General features: G+C 60.4%; 1 protein-coding gene across 3 annotated transcripts in view; it reads left to right on the top strand.

Annotated features, from left to right (window-relative positions):
• The window catches only part of PPP2R2C (protein phosphatase 2 regulatory subunit Bgamma), a 137,883-nt gene extending 124,130 nt beyond the window's left edge, over nt 1-13,753 (top strand). For all 3 annotated transcript variants that reach the window (XM_019453756.2, XM_019453759.2, XM_019453758.2), the window contains exons 8-9: nt 2,133-2,224; nt 11,002-13,753. In XM_019453756.2, the coding sequence (XP_019309301.1) occupies nt 2,133-2,224; nt 11,002-11,293 (384 nt within the window). In that variant the 3' untranslated portion in view covers nt 11,294-13,753. The remainder of the gene's footprint in view (nt 1-2,132; nt 2,225-11,001) is intronic.
• Nucleotides 13,754-15,842: the final 2,089 nt, after the last annotated feature.

Here is a 15,842-nt window from a genome sequence, read left to right as displayed (position 1 = left end):
CAAGGGGCATCCATTCCAACCGGAAGGATGGCCAGAGACCAAGGAAATACACAAATGAAATAAAATGAAATAATCACAGGCTGCAAATAAAACAAACCAGGAGCTGAGGCAGAGAAAGGAAGGGTGCTGGAGTCTGATGGAAGTGAGGGCATCAGTCGGGGGCGGGGGGGGGGGCAGGGAAGGTGTTCCCAGGGGCGGAAACAGCAAGTGCAAAGGCCCTGAGGCGGGCATGTGGTTCGTGTGGTCAGGAAATGGTGGGGAGCCAGCTGGAGCAGAATGAGCAGGGGGAGAGAAGAAGAGTCTGAGGTCAGAGAGGTGATTGGGGGCAGAGTCTAGGGGGCTTGTGAGCACTGGAAGGTCTTGAGCAGCAGAGTGACATGGTCCAGCTTGGTTTCTTAGGGGTCTCTCGGGTTGCCCGTGGAGACAGACTGGGTTGGGGGGGCACAGAAGCGGGGAGCAGTCAGGAGGCATTTGCGGTGAGCTGGGAGACGGTGGTTCGGGGCAGGGAGCAGCACAGGACGTGGTGAGTGGCAGCTGGGTTCCAGGTCGCTTTGGATTCTGCTTCTGGACTGGCTGAATGTGGGGTGTGACCGACGAGCGGTGTGGAGAGGGATGCTGTTGTTTGTGGCCTTTGTACTGGGAAGGATGGGGGACCGGGGCGGGGGGCTCGCAGGGGGCAGCCTCGAGGGGCCTCTTGCCCGCCCCTGTGGCAGCTGGATGGTCCGCTGTGCGCCCCAGGGAGACGGGTCCCGCTGGAGGGGAGCGTCCACACGTCATCGGAGTGTGGAGGGCATCACACAAGAGTGCAGGCGGGGGTGGGAACAGAAGGGCCGTGGAGCCCGCTCCATGGGCCGGTGGGCAGGCAGGGAGGGAGCCCTCTCCGAGGAGGGGCATCTCAGCCGAGGCCCGAGAAAGTCACCTTGTATGACCGGGCTGAGCCTTGGGAGCAGGGGGTCCACACAAACAGAAAGTCCGGGCAGGACCCTCAGATGTACTGGACGCTCCGAGGGAAGAGCCTCACTCAGCCTGGGGACCCTGGAGGCTGCTGGGTGGCAGGGGGTGGGGGCGCCCATCTTTTTAAAGATGAATAAGAGGTTCTCAGACAGAACCTGTTTTCTTCCCCCTCCCTCCTCCCCCCTCCTCTCCCTACACTTGTCTCCTGGCCTGTGGCATTGCCCAACAGGAGTTGAACGCGTATTTCTGTCTGTTCCTCCGGAGTTAATCAGGGTCCCAAATACCTATCGGTGTTTGCCCTTCGTTTGTCTGCTTGGAGGGGTCCGTGACCCCCTTCCTAGATGGGAAACCTGGGGGTCACAGAGGCTAAGTGACTCCCGGGTCACACGGTAAGGGGCAGAGCCAGGAGTTCAGGCTTTGGGTACGCTGTCCCCTCCCCTCCCCCCACGCAGAGGGCAGGGCCACGTGCCTGGCAGAGAGCGGGCACCGACCAGGCCCTCTGGGTATAGAGGCTGCTGTCGGGTGGCCCCGGGCCACAGGGGCATCGCCGTCTCTCCTGTGGTGTCAGCTAACTCTGGAAGAGCGTCCTGGTCTTCTGCTTACCAGCTGTGTGACTCTGGGCCAGTCGCTTACCCTCTCTGAGTGTCAGGGCCTCATCCACAAAACAGGACAAGTGACACGCACCGAGATCACGTTTGAGAGGCCTGTGTGAGCTCCCCTTCCCCTTTCTCCCGTGATCCGTGCTCAGGGTGACTGTTCCGATCCTCAGAGAGCATGACCCTGCACCACACAGCCTCCTACAGTTGGTCCCGCCACAGCCCATGAGGTATGGTGCTCTTGTCACTTCAAGGCAGAAGAAACCAAGGCTCAGAGGGGTGAAGTCACTTGCCCGGGATCACACAGCGTGGGGGAGGAGGGGTGGAGCCAGGATCTGGTCCCTACGGTATCGTTCCCTTTGTCACTGCGACTGTCCCCTCTGGCCACACCTCTAGGGTCGGCCCTGTCCCCCTGTCTGGCTGTGGGTCCTTCTCAATGAGCAGGGCTGAGTCGGGGGCTGGAGGGGCCATCCGGACCCAGAGGGCACAGCCCCTCCCTGCTCAGGGACACTCTTCTCGCAGCAGGGACCAGGACTGCTGGGGCGCCCCCTGCCCCGACTCACCGGCCCCTTCTCTCACCAGGTCCACGACTATCTGCGGAGCAAGCTCTGTTCCCTGTACGAGAACGACTGCATTTTCGACAAGTTTGAATGTGCCTGGAACGGCAGCGACAGGTAACCCCCAACCCGGGGGCAGTGGCCCCCTCGCCGGGGAGCGCCTCGGCTGCCGGCCTGGCATCCTGGGGAACTCGCTGGTAATGAGCCTGATGGATGAACGTGTGGGAAGCGGCCCATCCATTCTTCCAGCGCCCACGAGCTCTCAGCCCTCACAGGCCAGGGCAGGAAACGACAGCCAGGTCACAACCTGTGACCACACCTGCCGTCCACTTGGACCCCCCTCCCCCCCCCCCAACCCGGTCTCCTAAGTGATAGTGGAAACAGTAGCGGCCGGGGCCCTAGCCACACACATCCCCAGGTTGTCGATGAGGGGTGTTCCCTGGACCGCCACAGGGGGGGCAGGGAGAGCTTCGGCCGCTGGTCCACACCCTCCCCCCTCCCCCCGCCCCCATTATGGTTGCACCTGCCTCCCTGGTGGCTCCCCTACATCAGGCCCCCCCGGGGCGGCAGGCACATCACAGCTCCGCCCTTCGGGCTGGCAGGGTCCCCCAGGCCCGGCCACATCTTACAACCCACCCACCCGGGAGATGGCCCGATGTGAGTTCCTGTTTCCCTGTTGCTGGCTCAGCCCAGCCAGGGCCGGCGTGGACGGGAAGGCCCAGCACAGGGGCCCAGGTGTCCAGAAAATGCAGGATATAGACCGCGCTGTGTCCCAGAGCACTGCCCGTCACGTTTTCACAGCCCGAGCAGGCCCGGCGCCCCCACCCTGTCCTGTGGTCCAGCGCGGTGCAGGGGGGAGGCGTGGTGTGCGGGCCAGCAGCCTTTGGTTCAAGTGTCGTCCAGGGGCGTGCATCCGTCATGTGCTGCCGCGGTCACGGGAAGAGCTTCTGTGATGCGACAGGCACGCTGGGACCCTAGGATGGGGGTGGTGAGGAGGGGCCAGGAACCGCAGGGCCGGGGCCGGGAGGGAGCTGCCTGCATGTAGGCTGGCCCCACATGGGGCTGAGCCGCCGGGTCCAGGGTGGGGGTCCCCTAGAGCTGCTGCTGACATCCCGGGGGCTCACCTGGCTCAGCTCTCAATCGGGGACCAGCGTGGGGGTCACAGGGGCTCAGTTGGATAACAGTGAGAAGGCTGGCTTGAGGCCAGGCCGACATAGCACTCCCTCCGGGTGCCGCACCCAGGCTGACCCCAGACACCCCCAGGGAGGACAGGGCTTCTGGGATACCCTGAGCTTCAGACCCTGACACATTGGGGGTTCCCCAGCGAGCACTGGCCGTGGGTCTTGGGGTGGGGGCTGTCAGAATCTCAGGAGAGGGACTTACTGCTGGCCACGGGGGAGTGTGTGTGTGTGTGTGTGTGTGTGTGTGTGTGTGTGTGTGTGTGTTGGGGGCAGTCTCCCCTGGCCATGGCTGATGCACGCCCTTCTTCCACATTACCACCAGGGGGCGCTCGTGAACAGGTGACGCCTGGCTCCCAGGGACAGGAGCCACCGAGCTTGTTCTGGTTGGAGCTCAGCTGTCCTGCCTCTCACGAGCCACTTCCTGCCACGCATTTAACATACCAGCCACCCCCCTCCCCGGCGGTCCCGCACTTCCCTGTATTGTCTCCCCCTCCACAATCGCTCTGCTCCTGCAGCCTGGAATCCTGGCCGCACTGTACCTAGCTCACTCCTGTCGCCTCAAGTTACTACCTACCCAACTCAAGGCCGCCTCCTCCAGGAAGCCCTCAGGGCCCTCTCCACCTTGGCCCCGAGCCTCCTGACTTTTCCGGCTGTGTCTTGGCACTTTGCGTGTTTTCTCCTTGCCTCTGCCTTCCCCGTGGGATGGGGTGCCCTTGGGGGGGGCGGTGTGACCGTGGCTCAGCCCATCCTAAGCGGCTCACTCCGCACCTCAGGGGTGTCTAGTCAGTGGCTATGACACTCTGGAGGGCGCAAGAGTGTGCCACCTCCTTCCGCTTCATCCTGAGCCCTCCTCAGAGCCCGTTGTGGCGGGTGGAGGACGGTCCCTGCCTCCCAGGAGCTCAGAGCCTAAGGGGAGAAGAAGCGCTGACCTCCAGGACCCCCGCTCGTACAGACCAGACCACCCTGCGAACTCTGCAGGCTCAGCTGAGCCATCCCTCTGCTATCCGTGGGGAGCCCATGTGCCCTGTTGCCCAGACGGCAGCAGAGACCTGCTGGGGTCTGATGGCCCTCACGGTGGCCTCGTACCCAACGCCAGCAAGAGCAGCGGCCTGGTGTAGAGGGAAGGGCCGGACACCCTCGGGTTCCGGTCCACGCTCCCCCACCCTCCAGTTGTGTGCTCCAATTAGCCCCCGAGCCTCCTGAGCCTGCCCGCCTGTCCCCTGGAGCATGGTTCTAATCAACCGTGACCTTCCAGGGCTGTTTCGAGGCTGAAAGTCCACGAGTCAGTATCGGCCATGGAAGTTCGGTTGAGCCTCCAATTTCAGCTCAGGTCGTGATCTCACGGTTCGTGAGTTCGAGCCCCGCGTCGGGCCCTGTGCCGACAGCATCCTCTTTCCCCCTCTCTGCCCCTCCTCTGCTTGCACTCTCTCCAAGATAGGTGAATGTTTGGGGGGGGGGGGGAAAGAACCCCTCCGAGCCTCCAAGACCCACCTCAAATGCCACCTCCTCTAGGAAGCTCTCCTTGATCTGTTCTGCCTAGGACAAAGGGATTTGCGTCAACCGGGCGTCTTCCTGTTGCAGAAATCAGACCAGCCTCAGCTTGTTCTGAGAGGCTCCAGGCAAGGCTTCCCCAGGGCTCAGGTGTACCTTGGGGCCATCTCTTTCCCTGTCCTCATCTCTGTGCCTCCCTGCTTCTCCTTACACACTAGCCTCATGCTCTGCTGCAACGCCCCGTGGCTGGCAGGATTGCCCTGCCATTGACCTCACGGTCCGCAACCCTCCCAGGGTGTGGGGTCTGATTGGCTTCGTTTGGGTTACATGCTCACTTTGGGAGCCAATCAGCAAGGACACGATTATTGCAGGCCATGATCAGCCAGCAGGGGGTGCATGGAGCCCTGTGCTTGGCAGTCCCTCGGCTGGCCGGATGGGGGCAGAGAGCCCTGGGGACGGGAGCGGTCAGATCGGCATCCCCACGTGCAGAGGAGGAAAATGAGGCTAGCAGAGGTGAAGCGACGTGCCTAGACACAATCCAGGGCAGGGGCTGCCCTTTCCTCTGCTAAGGGAGCCTTCTGGAATGTAAGAATGCAAGCAGTGGGCCTTTCTGTCCTGGAGTGCTTTGCAGGGTGCTGGGACCTGCTGTCCTGAGATGAAAGGGACACTTCTCCTTGCAGGCCGGGAGGGGGCCCCCTCTCTCCCACGTGCCAGCCTGATTCTGCATCTTAAAGGGAGGAGGATTAGCAGTTGGGCGGGGTTGCCGATGACTTTAGTGACCCCACTCTCCCTTCCCCTGGTGGATCAGGACAGGCGGTTGCGTGACCGCACTCGCTGGTTAAGTGAGCAAAGCTGGGCTGCTGTCCCCTCTTCTCTGCCCTTGCTGGCCTGGAGGGAGGGGTGTGGCCTCTGGCAGGGCCTTTCCCTGAGAATCTTTCCTTTTGCTTCCTCAGTTTGGGTGTCCTGCCTCAGGCTTAGCCGGTGGGACTTCAGGCCAGGAGCATGATTAGAATCAAGGCATCTAGCATAATGGGGGGCGGGTCTCCTGGGCCCAGCACTGCTCTGTTTTACTGAGACTCCTGGTCCATGCTCCCCAGAAGCTGGGGTCCCTCATTACCCCCATTTTATTGATGTTAGGGGCAGAGCTAGAATTTGGAGCCAGGTGGGCGAGCCCGAGCACCTGCTCCCAATACCTGGGCTTGGGGCGCTCCTTTGCCTTGGAGGCCCAAGTAAAGCAGATGGGGAGAGAAAGGCCTCTGTCCTCACTTCTTACGGGGAGGCCAATGTCCCAGATCGCCCAGCGCCTGCCGCAGCCACGCCCAGTTCCTGACCCCAGGCTGAGCTCCCTGGCAGCTGCTCTGGGCCCAAGGAGGGGAGCCCTTGGCCCTGTAGAGATCTCAGAGTCCCCATCCAGCGTGGGTGTTGGAGACCACAGCTGCGCCCCGGCCCCAGGCTGCCGAGTGCAGGCTGGTGTGGGTCTCATGAGCCTCCCAGTGGGTCTGCGGCCTACAGGTGATCCCTCTTCTCCGCAGGCTCTGGGAATGTCTGCCTAATAGGGGCAGCCCCGTGCCGGGCGGGGGCCACAGGGTGAGGCCAGACGAGGGCAGGGGTGCCCCAGCTGCTCACCCTGGGGGAGGGAGAGAATCTTTTCTCTCTTGCTGCCACCTCAGCAGCGTCACCTGAGTCCCAGGGCTGGGCACGGGGGGTGACGAGTAAAGAAGGGCGGAGGAAGGAGTGAAAGCAGGAAACACCTTCTAAGTAAAGCTTGGGGCCACGGGCATCTGGCTCAGCGGCACTTCCTGCCTGTGCATGTCCTGGGGGCTCCTGGCAGGTGGGGGCCCTCCCCCGGACCCAGCGCCTGACACCAATGGATACCGGCCGTGCGAGTGAAGGGGGGGCGTCTGGCAGGGCCACAGGCGGGTCCCCCCCTGGTCTGCTGAGCCGGACGGGCCTGATGGGCTGCTGTCCTGGGCCGGGAGGTGAGAGTTCGTCCCAGCCGGTGACCCCCGAGGTCTGAGCATCCCCCTCTGCGGGGCACGTGGCAGAGCTGTGCCCCAACTGTCCGTGCAGGTGTCAGCCTGGGATCTGCAGGTTCCGGTCTTGGCGTCCCCGAGGGCACAGGGCACCAGGAACACGGCAGAGATGGGACGCAGTGCCTGCCTAGGAGGACTCTGTGGTTTACGCTGCGTGGACTAAAGCAGAGCCCGGAGGGGGGCCCTGGGCAGGGGGAGAGAGGGTGGGGGCCCTGCAGGGGAGGGGGCCGGGGGTGGCGTCCTGGACGAGGTGCTCTCAAGTCTCAAGGAAGCGGTAGGAATTTGCCCGCAGAGCGTGGCAAGGCATTGGGGCAGAGGGAACAGCATGGCCGAAAGCTCAGGAGAAAGAAAGACCAACTGATGTGGCCACAGCTTAGCGAGTTAAGTCTCAGGTCAAAGTGTCCTTGGGCATCCCTGGGGTGGGTGTCGTGGGAGAGTCTAGCATGGGGGATGGGGGGCTTAGGGACCGAAGCAGGAAGACCAGTGAGCGAGCCGTCGCAGCCGTCCCTCTGGGCCAGAGGTGAGGGGGATGTGGGCGGTGAAGGTAGAGGGGACAGGCTCAAGTCAGGCCACCTACCTTCAGGTGACCAGAGGATGCACAGGAGCCGGGTCGTGTACACCCTCGGGGGCGGGCACGGGGGTTGGGGGTGCCCCATATACCACCCACCGTGGCGGCCTGGAGCCTTAGAGCAAATGTCCCACCCTGTTCTAGAAAGCAAGAGATGGGGTACAGAAACTCCCCGGGAGTTGTCACCTCCCCGGCTGCGTGGGCCTCTGACTGTGAACAGGTCACGTTGTCCCTGAGTGTCTGCTCATTATTATAAGAGGTAGCCACGAGCCCTGTTCCCAGCAGCGCCCCTGCTCTCGGGCCTCGGGACTCTGGCACTGGGCCGCACGGCGGCCCCTCACGTCCCCCTAGCCTCGGCAGGTCACCCGGCCCCCAGTTCCCGGCCCCCAGCTCTGTCTTCCAGCCACGTACACACGCTCCACGGGCTGAGCTGCCGGGAGCCGCCGGCACCTGGATGGACTCCAGTGGGCTCCCTGGGGCCTGATGTTGGGAGTGAGCCTTTCCCCCCGAGAACAACTGTGGGTCTCTGACTCTGTTGCCCACTTTCCTTCCCACGGCCTGGTCTCAGTTCCGTGTTGCAGGTTAAGAGGGACGCCATTTGGCTGCTGGCCTGGCCTCCTTCTGGAAGGTGGGAGCGAGAGGGCCTCTCCCAGCATGCACCTGCGACATGCCATTTCTTTGTCTCAACAACAAAGCGATTTATTCACAGGGATGAAGGTTTGGGGGGCGGAGTTGTAGAACACAAGAGAATAGGGCCAGAGAATACTTTGGGATTCTCCACCCACCCTCCCCTCCCCTCCCCTCCAGAGATTAGACAAACCTCCAGAGAAGCAGAACTGCTCGACTGCGCCCCTCCCCCAAGCCCACCCCCACGGCTCTGCCCCCACAGCCGCAGAGAAGCCCCTCCGCCCACTGGGCTGTGTCCCAGGTCAAGTGCAGAGGGGTGGCTGGGCAAGGCCGCTTCCTGCATTTCTAGGACTTGGGAGGGTAGTTGTGAAGGGTTGTGACCCTTCCGCCGAATTCATTCATTCATTCACTCATTCACTCATTCGGCTTAGAGAGCACCTGCTGGGGGGAGGTACCTTCTGAACTTGCAGGTCTGGCCGTGAATAAGAGAAGATTCTGGCCCTTCGTTCCCTACCATTTACAAAGCATTTACTGCCTTCTCTGCAGGCACCAGGGGGCTTGGCTTGGTCTGGTTCAGTCTGGCTGCTGCTGAGGGCCAGCATTCGCTCCCCCGATGAGGCCAAGCCAGGGCTTGGGACTCTGAGGCAAGACAGGCCCGCCCCAGGAGCCCCCACCCAGTGGTGGAGACAGAGGCAGCACAGAAGCTTGCCCACGGTTATTGGAGCAGGTGCCTCAACACGCCAGCATGCCCTCTGGCTTCTGACCAGGTTTCACCAGTGGGGACACTGGGAGGGAAGCAGGGAGGCAGAGGGTGTTTGTCCCACCTCCCTCCCTGTCCTCTCAGTGGACTATGCCCCGGTCAGCCAGCCCCTTCACACAGTTCTGCCACTCTGTCTCTGTGTCTCTCACCTTTCCTCCTCTCACCCCTCAGGCCTGGGGGATGGTAACAAAATCTCCAAATGTTCCAGCCCCGGGGGCACGGCACTTTCCCTGTGGTTCCCTTAGAACCTTCCAGAACATTTGTGCATAGCTCCTTTGTGGAGCTGGTCTCCAGTCACCCGGTTGGCCTGCACCCTCTGCCCTCTGTTGGGATCCAGGTGACCCCCGCCTGGCTCTGCCTGGACACCCCTGGAACATGGCAGAAGAACCGCTTTATGGAGGTTTTCCATGCTCATTGTCCCCAAGCGCCCACCCACTGATCTCTGAACACAAGGTCGGACAAAGCAGTCTGGGCTTCGGGGGAGGGACACCAAATGCTAACTCGGCAGGTCGCGGGCTCTGGCGGGAAGCGTCGCCTCACAGGCGCAGGCCATCCCCGGGAACCGCATGTGCAGGGCGGGCAGGGGAGGCCCGGAAGGCGCTGTCTGTGGGAACACAAAGTACTTCCCTCAGAGGAACTCTTGGCCCGGACTTGCCAGGACCCAAGACTACAAGGCCCTTCCTGGAGAGGATCAGAACTCCGAGGGGCAGGGAGGCAGCGGGGCCTCCCCACCGCACGACCCCGCCCCTCCTTCTAGAAGGGACTGACCTTGAGAGATGGCCCACAGGCGAGGTAACTGTGTGACAATCACAGCTGGTCCGTTCCGTGCAGGCCCCGGGAGGCGGGCTTCCCGGTCTCGGATAGAGTTGCTGAGGCTGGGGCCTCGGGTGCTACACTCTCCTAGTGTCGGTTTACCAGCCCACGTTCTCCCACGAGAAGGGGACACGTTACAGGAGATGTGTCACGTTCAGCCCGTGACTCATCATCACCCGGGCCCCTGAGCCATGCCAGGAGCATCTGACCTGCCACAGCCCAGGTGCCTAATAAGAGAACCTCTCCTGGTCTGTCCGGGTGGACCTCGGCCTTGAACATTTCCTGCTCCCCTGCACTGCACTGTCCCCCTGACTTGGGGAAATGGAGACATGGAAAGTGTGCACAACCCTTGTTCACCTAGGGGGCCACGGGGCTCTGTCTCAGAGCAGTGAGGCCCCAAGAAACACGCTCAGCTTCCAAAGGGAAGACAGGAATCCCAGTCTGTACACATCTCCCCTGAAGGATGTGGAAGGGGACCTTGTTTCCCAGAATCCCCTCCCTCCTCCCCGGTTATTTTGCCCCCCTCCCCCACCCCCAGCTGCTCCAGAGACTCTCCTGGGCCAGACCCCAAAACCCGCTCTGTAGGCCCAGGCCCCGATCGCTGGCCTTCTTGCCGTCCTCTTACCACACAGACCACATGGCCTTTCTCCAAGGCCCCAGGCACCCCTTCTCCTTGGAGGGGGGAGGGAGAAGGAGTGGATGGACAAGGGGCAAATTCCCTTTAGCAGGACAGGAAAGTCCGTGAACATCTGCACATCAACGGCGTGCAACGTGTGTTCATTTAGTCACCCAACTACTCAGAACAGGAAGGTGCTGGGTCCCTGCCGTGAAGGGCGCGTCGGGTCAGTTCAGGGGCCTTCCCTCTGCTGGTGCCTGGAGGTCTGGCCAGGCCTCTCCTGGACAAAGGGGAAAGTACTGGAGAAGTTTCTTTACGATGTCTGGGGCGGAGCATGAAGGGGTCTCCTCCCCTGCCTTAGGGCCGCCTGGGTGGCTCACTCAGTTAAGCGTCTGACTTCAGCTCAGGTCATGATCTCAAGGTTTGGGAGTTCGAGCCCCACATCGGGCTCTGTGCTGACAGTTCAGAGCCTGGAGCCTGCTTCGGATTCTTTGTCTCCTTCTCTCTCTGCCCTTCCCCCGCTCGTGCTCTGTCTCTCTCTCTCTCTCTCTCAAAAATAGACATTAAAAAAAAAAAAAATTGTTTTTAAAAGGGTCTCAGCTCCCGGCCTTGGATTCTGCAGGCAGACGGTAGCTGCGATGTGGGGGAGGACCAGAGCCCAAGGGGAAGGTGGGACCGGGGCGGGGGGCCCACCCCAGGGAGCGAGGTCCTGCAGCGCCCGGGGTGGTTACTTGAGGTGTGGCACGTTTCTTCCCCGTACCCTGCCCTCCCCCAACCCGCCTGACGCCTCTCCTTCTCCCGCCAGCGTCATCATGACCGGGGCCTACAACAACTTCTTCCGCATGTTTGACCGGAACACCAAACGCGACGTGACCCTGGAGGCCTCGAGGGAGAGCAGCAAGCCGCGGGCCGTGCTCAAGCCCAGGCGCGTGTGCGTGGGCGGCAAGCGCAGGCGGGACGACATCAGCGTGGACAGCCTGGACTTCACCAAGAAGATCCTGCACACGGCCTGGCACCCGGCCGAGAACATCATCGCCATCGCGGCCACCAACAACCTGTACATCTTCCAGGACAAGGTGAACTCTGAGATGCACTAGGTGTGTGCGGAGCCCCCGTCGGGGACGCAGCCGTCCGGTGGCACGGCTGGGAGCGCGTCCCTCCCTCCCGGTCCCCCGGCCGGGCCGCCGCCGCTGGCCGCCGTCTGTTTGAAAACGGGAGGAAGGAGGGTTCACTGAAGCCACAGACCGTAACATGGACGTGACCGTCGCCTCGGGGATCAGGCGCTTCGTTCATTAACCGCCTGCCGCCTGTCCCGCTCTTAGGACTTTGTCATTTCCAGGATCACTTTTCACTCCTTCCAGCAGCAACTCGCAGGGGACAGCAGGCACCCCGGGGGGCCTCACGGGCCCCCCCCCCCCATCGGGGCTTTGGGGACCAGACGACGGACTCAAACCAGCCAGCCAGGATTCTTTTGATTACAGACGGAGCAGTTTCCACGGTCTCTGAGCTGAGGGTCATCCCTTTGCTTTTTGGATCGTGGACTCGTGCTGAGAACAGACAGGTGCGAGATCCACTTTTAGGTTCTTGCAATGTCTTTCAGTCCCCCAGGTCTGGCGTTCCCAGATAGGAAAGGGGACAGCGAAAGCCACCCGTGTGTGTGTGTGTGCCTGTTCTCACCGTTGCCCCAGCCTTTGCTGAGCGTGGGCCGGTGGGGGGGCCAGGCATGGCATTCGGCCCTTCACGCGTACGGATCCAGTCCCCACTCTGCGGGGCTCTCCTGTCGTGCTTCATGGTCATCGGGCCCCTCGAGGGAGCTCACGCGGCTCTGTCCGTGACCCATCGCTTCCTCCACAAACACCAGCCCCTCACAGAGTGCCAGATGCCAGGGATGAGAGGTGAGTAATTTATCAGCCCCACTCGACGCGGGAGGACGCTGAGGCCCCGAGAGAATGAACCAGTTTGTCCAACGCACGTCCTGACCGAGTGGTGGAGTCAGGAATCCTGAGCCGGTCTTCACGCGCACCGGGCCCTTCCCAAGTCCACCACGCTGGCGGCTCGTGTTAAAGCAACGTTCTTGCCTGGAAGGTTCTGGAAACTTATCTTCATCTTGTGAAGCGGGACAGAGCAGATGGGCCATGACGAGGGTCCGGGGAGACCCGAGCTGCAGCACGGAGTATGGAGAAGGCCCCCGTGGTGCCAAGCTCTGTGTGGTGACTTCAGACCCCCGCCCTCTGTGGGGCACCTCGCCGCGCCCCCATCTGTACCCCAGCCCCTCGTTCAGGTGCACCGAGCTGCCTCCGAGGAGATTGCATGTTTTGACCTTTCAGGATACATCTTCTTTAACGACCTGGCCCGTGTCTCCATAGCACCTGCTCCTGCCCGATGGACGTGGAGACCAGCTCCGCCCATCCCACCCCGCCCACTTGTCCTCTGCACGGAATGACAGATGACGGGGAACCACTGGCTGGGCGTCCTGATTCAGGAAACCGAGTGCAGAGGCCGAAGCCAACATTTTTTTACAGGGTGTAACCCAACCCAGGAAACAGACCCACCCGAGGTTTTTCTCAGTGGATAGTGGTGTACTTTTCTGTGCATCAAAGCACAAAACGCATGTGCATTCACTTCTGGCCATATGGTATTTACACAAGGAAATGGGTCCATCGGTCCTGTTTTGTTTTTTTTTTTTTTTTTAAATCAACATGAATGAAGAATGTTTGTTTGTATATCACTGTAAAATCCAGGTGACCTGGACAGTATTATATGTACATATCTATTCTAATTGAAATTAACAATCACTGGATTGGATTCCTCTTTTCCCCCCTTTGTAAAGAGGTTCAAGAATGTGGTAAATTGTATAGAAATCTTGTCGAAGCCAAAATCCAGCTCTGAGGGCCTTACACAATTACACGGATATTTGGCACAATCCCCTTCCCTTTGTGATTCGGATGCTGAGGGGAGACTCGAACTGCAGCGAGGACTTACTGTCAGAGCGTAGATTTCACACTTACCCGTCTACACAGTACCACTCTTACACTGCATTCAAAAGGAGGTCTTAATACAGTTCCTGGTTCCTTACTTCTGTGTGAAGCTTTGGATAGCAAACCAAAAAAGGAAAAGGAAGAAAGATCCTAGAGGAAAAGCATACCTTCAGATCCCTGGAAAATCGTGATGTCCAAAGCAGGTTGTGAACAACGACACGTGCTGTGGGGGAGGGGCAGGACTAGCCGCGGCAGACAGACGGGCCAGTAACATAGTCACAAACTCGGCTGCTTCCTCTGTTTAAATTTTCTGCTCTTCTTAAATGTATGGGCATTCACCTAGTCCTTGTGAAGTTGTTGGGTGGTTTTTGTTTTTACTCGAATACTCTGAGGACTGAAGTCTTGGTTGGTGTTGGACGTGTGGTAGGTAGACAGACCTGATCACTTTGGATTCTGTAACTCATGGGTGCATTCTGGTTTCATTCGGTATCTCGGATTATCCGACTGTTGAATAAAATTATAAATATGTTAATACCAGCTTTTTCCAATAAAATAACAAACGTTACATCGAAAATGGGACTCGGAGTGCTGGTGGTTTCTAGTGAGGCCAACCCCCGGGGGGGGAGGGGGGGGTGCCATCAGGAGGCAATATGGCGGACGGGAAAGGCTGGATCATGTCAAAGCTTTGCTATCTCTCTCTCTCTCTCTCTTTTTTTTTTAAGTTTTTAAAATATTTATTCATTATTGAGAGACAGAGAGCCAGAGCATGAGTATGGGAGGGGAGCCTGGGAGGAGAGCGACCACAAGGCAGCTGGTTCGTTCTGGAAGCTGGGGTGGCCCGGCCTGGTGTGCCGCAGTGGCTAAGAGCCAGAAGATGGGTGAGGACCCCCCCCCGCCCCCACCCCCCGCCGTGGTTTCCCCCGCACCCCTCCTGGGGGCCAGGCCTCTCCTCTCCGCCTTCCAGAGGGCATTTTATACTTCAGACTCAGCAAGAGGAAGGCAGGTGCTGTTCTAGTGGGTCCTGCTGGTGGGGCTTTCATTGGCTGAGCTCTTTGTCAACCACACGGCCCCTGGGCAGAGCTTAAAGGAGAAAGCTGCTCCCAGGCTGTGCGGCCTTGGACCCGGGCCGACCTCTCTGAACCACCTGGGTAACTAGAGGGCAGTGCCGGTCCTTCTCAGTGCTGTTGGGACGACTGATGAGACACACAAAATACTTGACAGATCCTGTGGTACCGCTGTCCCGGGAGGGTCCCGTACTGTCTTGATTCCGGGCGTTACCTTGTCTGACCTACCTTTCGGCTTCATGTCAGCCCTTTCGCAGGGGAGGGGGGGGTACTTCTGCCGTACCCATTTTACATACGGAGAAACTGGGGCTCGGAGAGAGGAGGGGGTTTAGCCCGCGCCCAAATTTCTAGAAACACCAAGCGGTGATGTCTGGATTCAGACTCTGATGGCGAGTGGCACGTGGTCAGGGACATCGCGGCCTCAGCCCCACCCCGTCCAGCTTCAGCCAGCACTGACTGCGCACCAGCTCGGGACTGTGGCCGTGTGACCTTGAGATGACAGGTTATCCCCAGCCGTCAGGCAGACCGATCTGTCACGTGAGTCCTTGTCAGCAGAGAACCTCAGAGGGAGAGGAGACCAGGAAGAGGGGGTCAGATGTGGCAGGAGGGTCCTGTCTGCCATCGCTGGCTGTGGAGATGGGGGAGGGGACGGGCCTCAGGCCCGAGAACGTGGGCGCCTCCAGAGGCTGGCAAGGGCCAGAGTGGATTCGGCAGGACACAGCCTTGCTGACACCTTGCTGATGGCCTGAGGGGTGGTTTATTCCTCACTGACTCCCGGAACCACTCTGAAGAGCTGGTCCTTACCGTCTTGATCTCCCAGAGGCGTTATCTGGGGCCCAGGAGATTCAGGGCACGTGCCCAAGGCCCACCGCCCATATGGTAACGACCACACTGGTGGCCACTGATGGACCCCAGCTCTGTGCCAGGGACTGTGGCCAGCCCTTTGCGTTTATTTCAGCCACAGTAAACCCCCGTGGCAGGTACTCTTGCTGCTTCTGTTCTAGAGATGAGGGACTCCAGGCTCAGAGAGGTTAGGGAACTTGCCCAGGACCACACAGTAAAGGCAGAGCTAGAACCCGGCTCTCTGAAACGTCTGTCCTGTGCAGGCGTAGGTTCCGGAGCTGGCATCTGACCTCATTCTGTCTTGACCTCAGCGCCCTGTTCTTCTGGCATCGACACCCCTGGGGCAAAGGGGGGTCGACTGCGTGCAGCCTGCAAAATCTAGAGAAAGCTTTGTGATTTCTACCGGCACTGGATTCCTTCTTTACACGCTACCCGAAGTTGCTGGGTGGTAACTTCTGCTACTCTTTGCTGAAAGGGAGCGTTGTTGCTGAAATTCATGCAGCCTCCATGTTTTAACCGAAACATAAAGCCCTTCAGGTTGGCAAATGCCTGGAGAAAGCTTGTCCGGGGGTCAGCGCCGCTGTAAGAGCCGGGGGTGGGCGGTCAGGGTGGAGAATCTCGCCGCGGTCAGGGGACGGACGTGCACTCCCTTCTTATCTCCCCCAGTCAGTCCTGAGAGGGACCCGTGAGGAAGTAAGGCTCAGGAGTCTGACAAACCCCAAGTCACGGAAACGGCGGCTGGTGGATGGGAGATCTGGGTG

Source organism: Panthera pardus, unplaced genomic scaffold (assembly GCF_024362965.1).
Source record: "Panthera pardus isolate Hobbes unplaced genomic scaffold, ASM2436296v1 HiC_scaffold_13, whole genome shotgun sequence".
NCBI classification, from domain to species: domain Eukaryota; kingdom Metazoa; phylum Chordata; class Mammalia; order Carnivora; family Felidae; genus Panthera; species Panthera pardus.
Note: the sequence above shows the minus strand (reverse complement) of the source record. Positions and strands in the feature narration are given on the sequence as shown.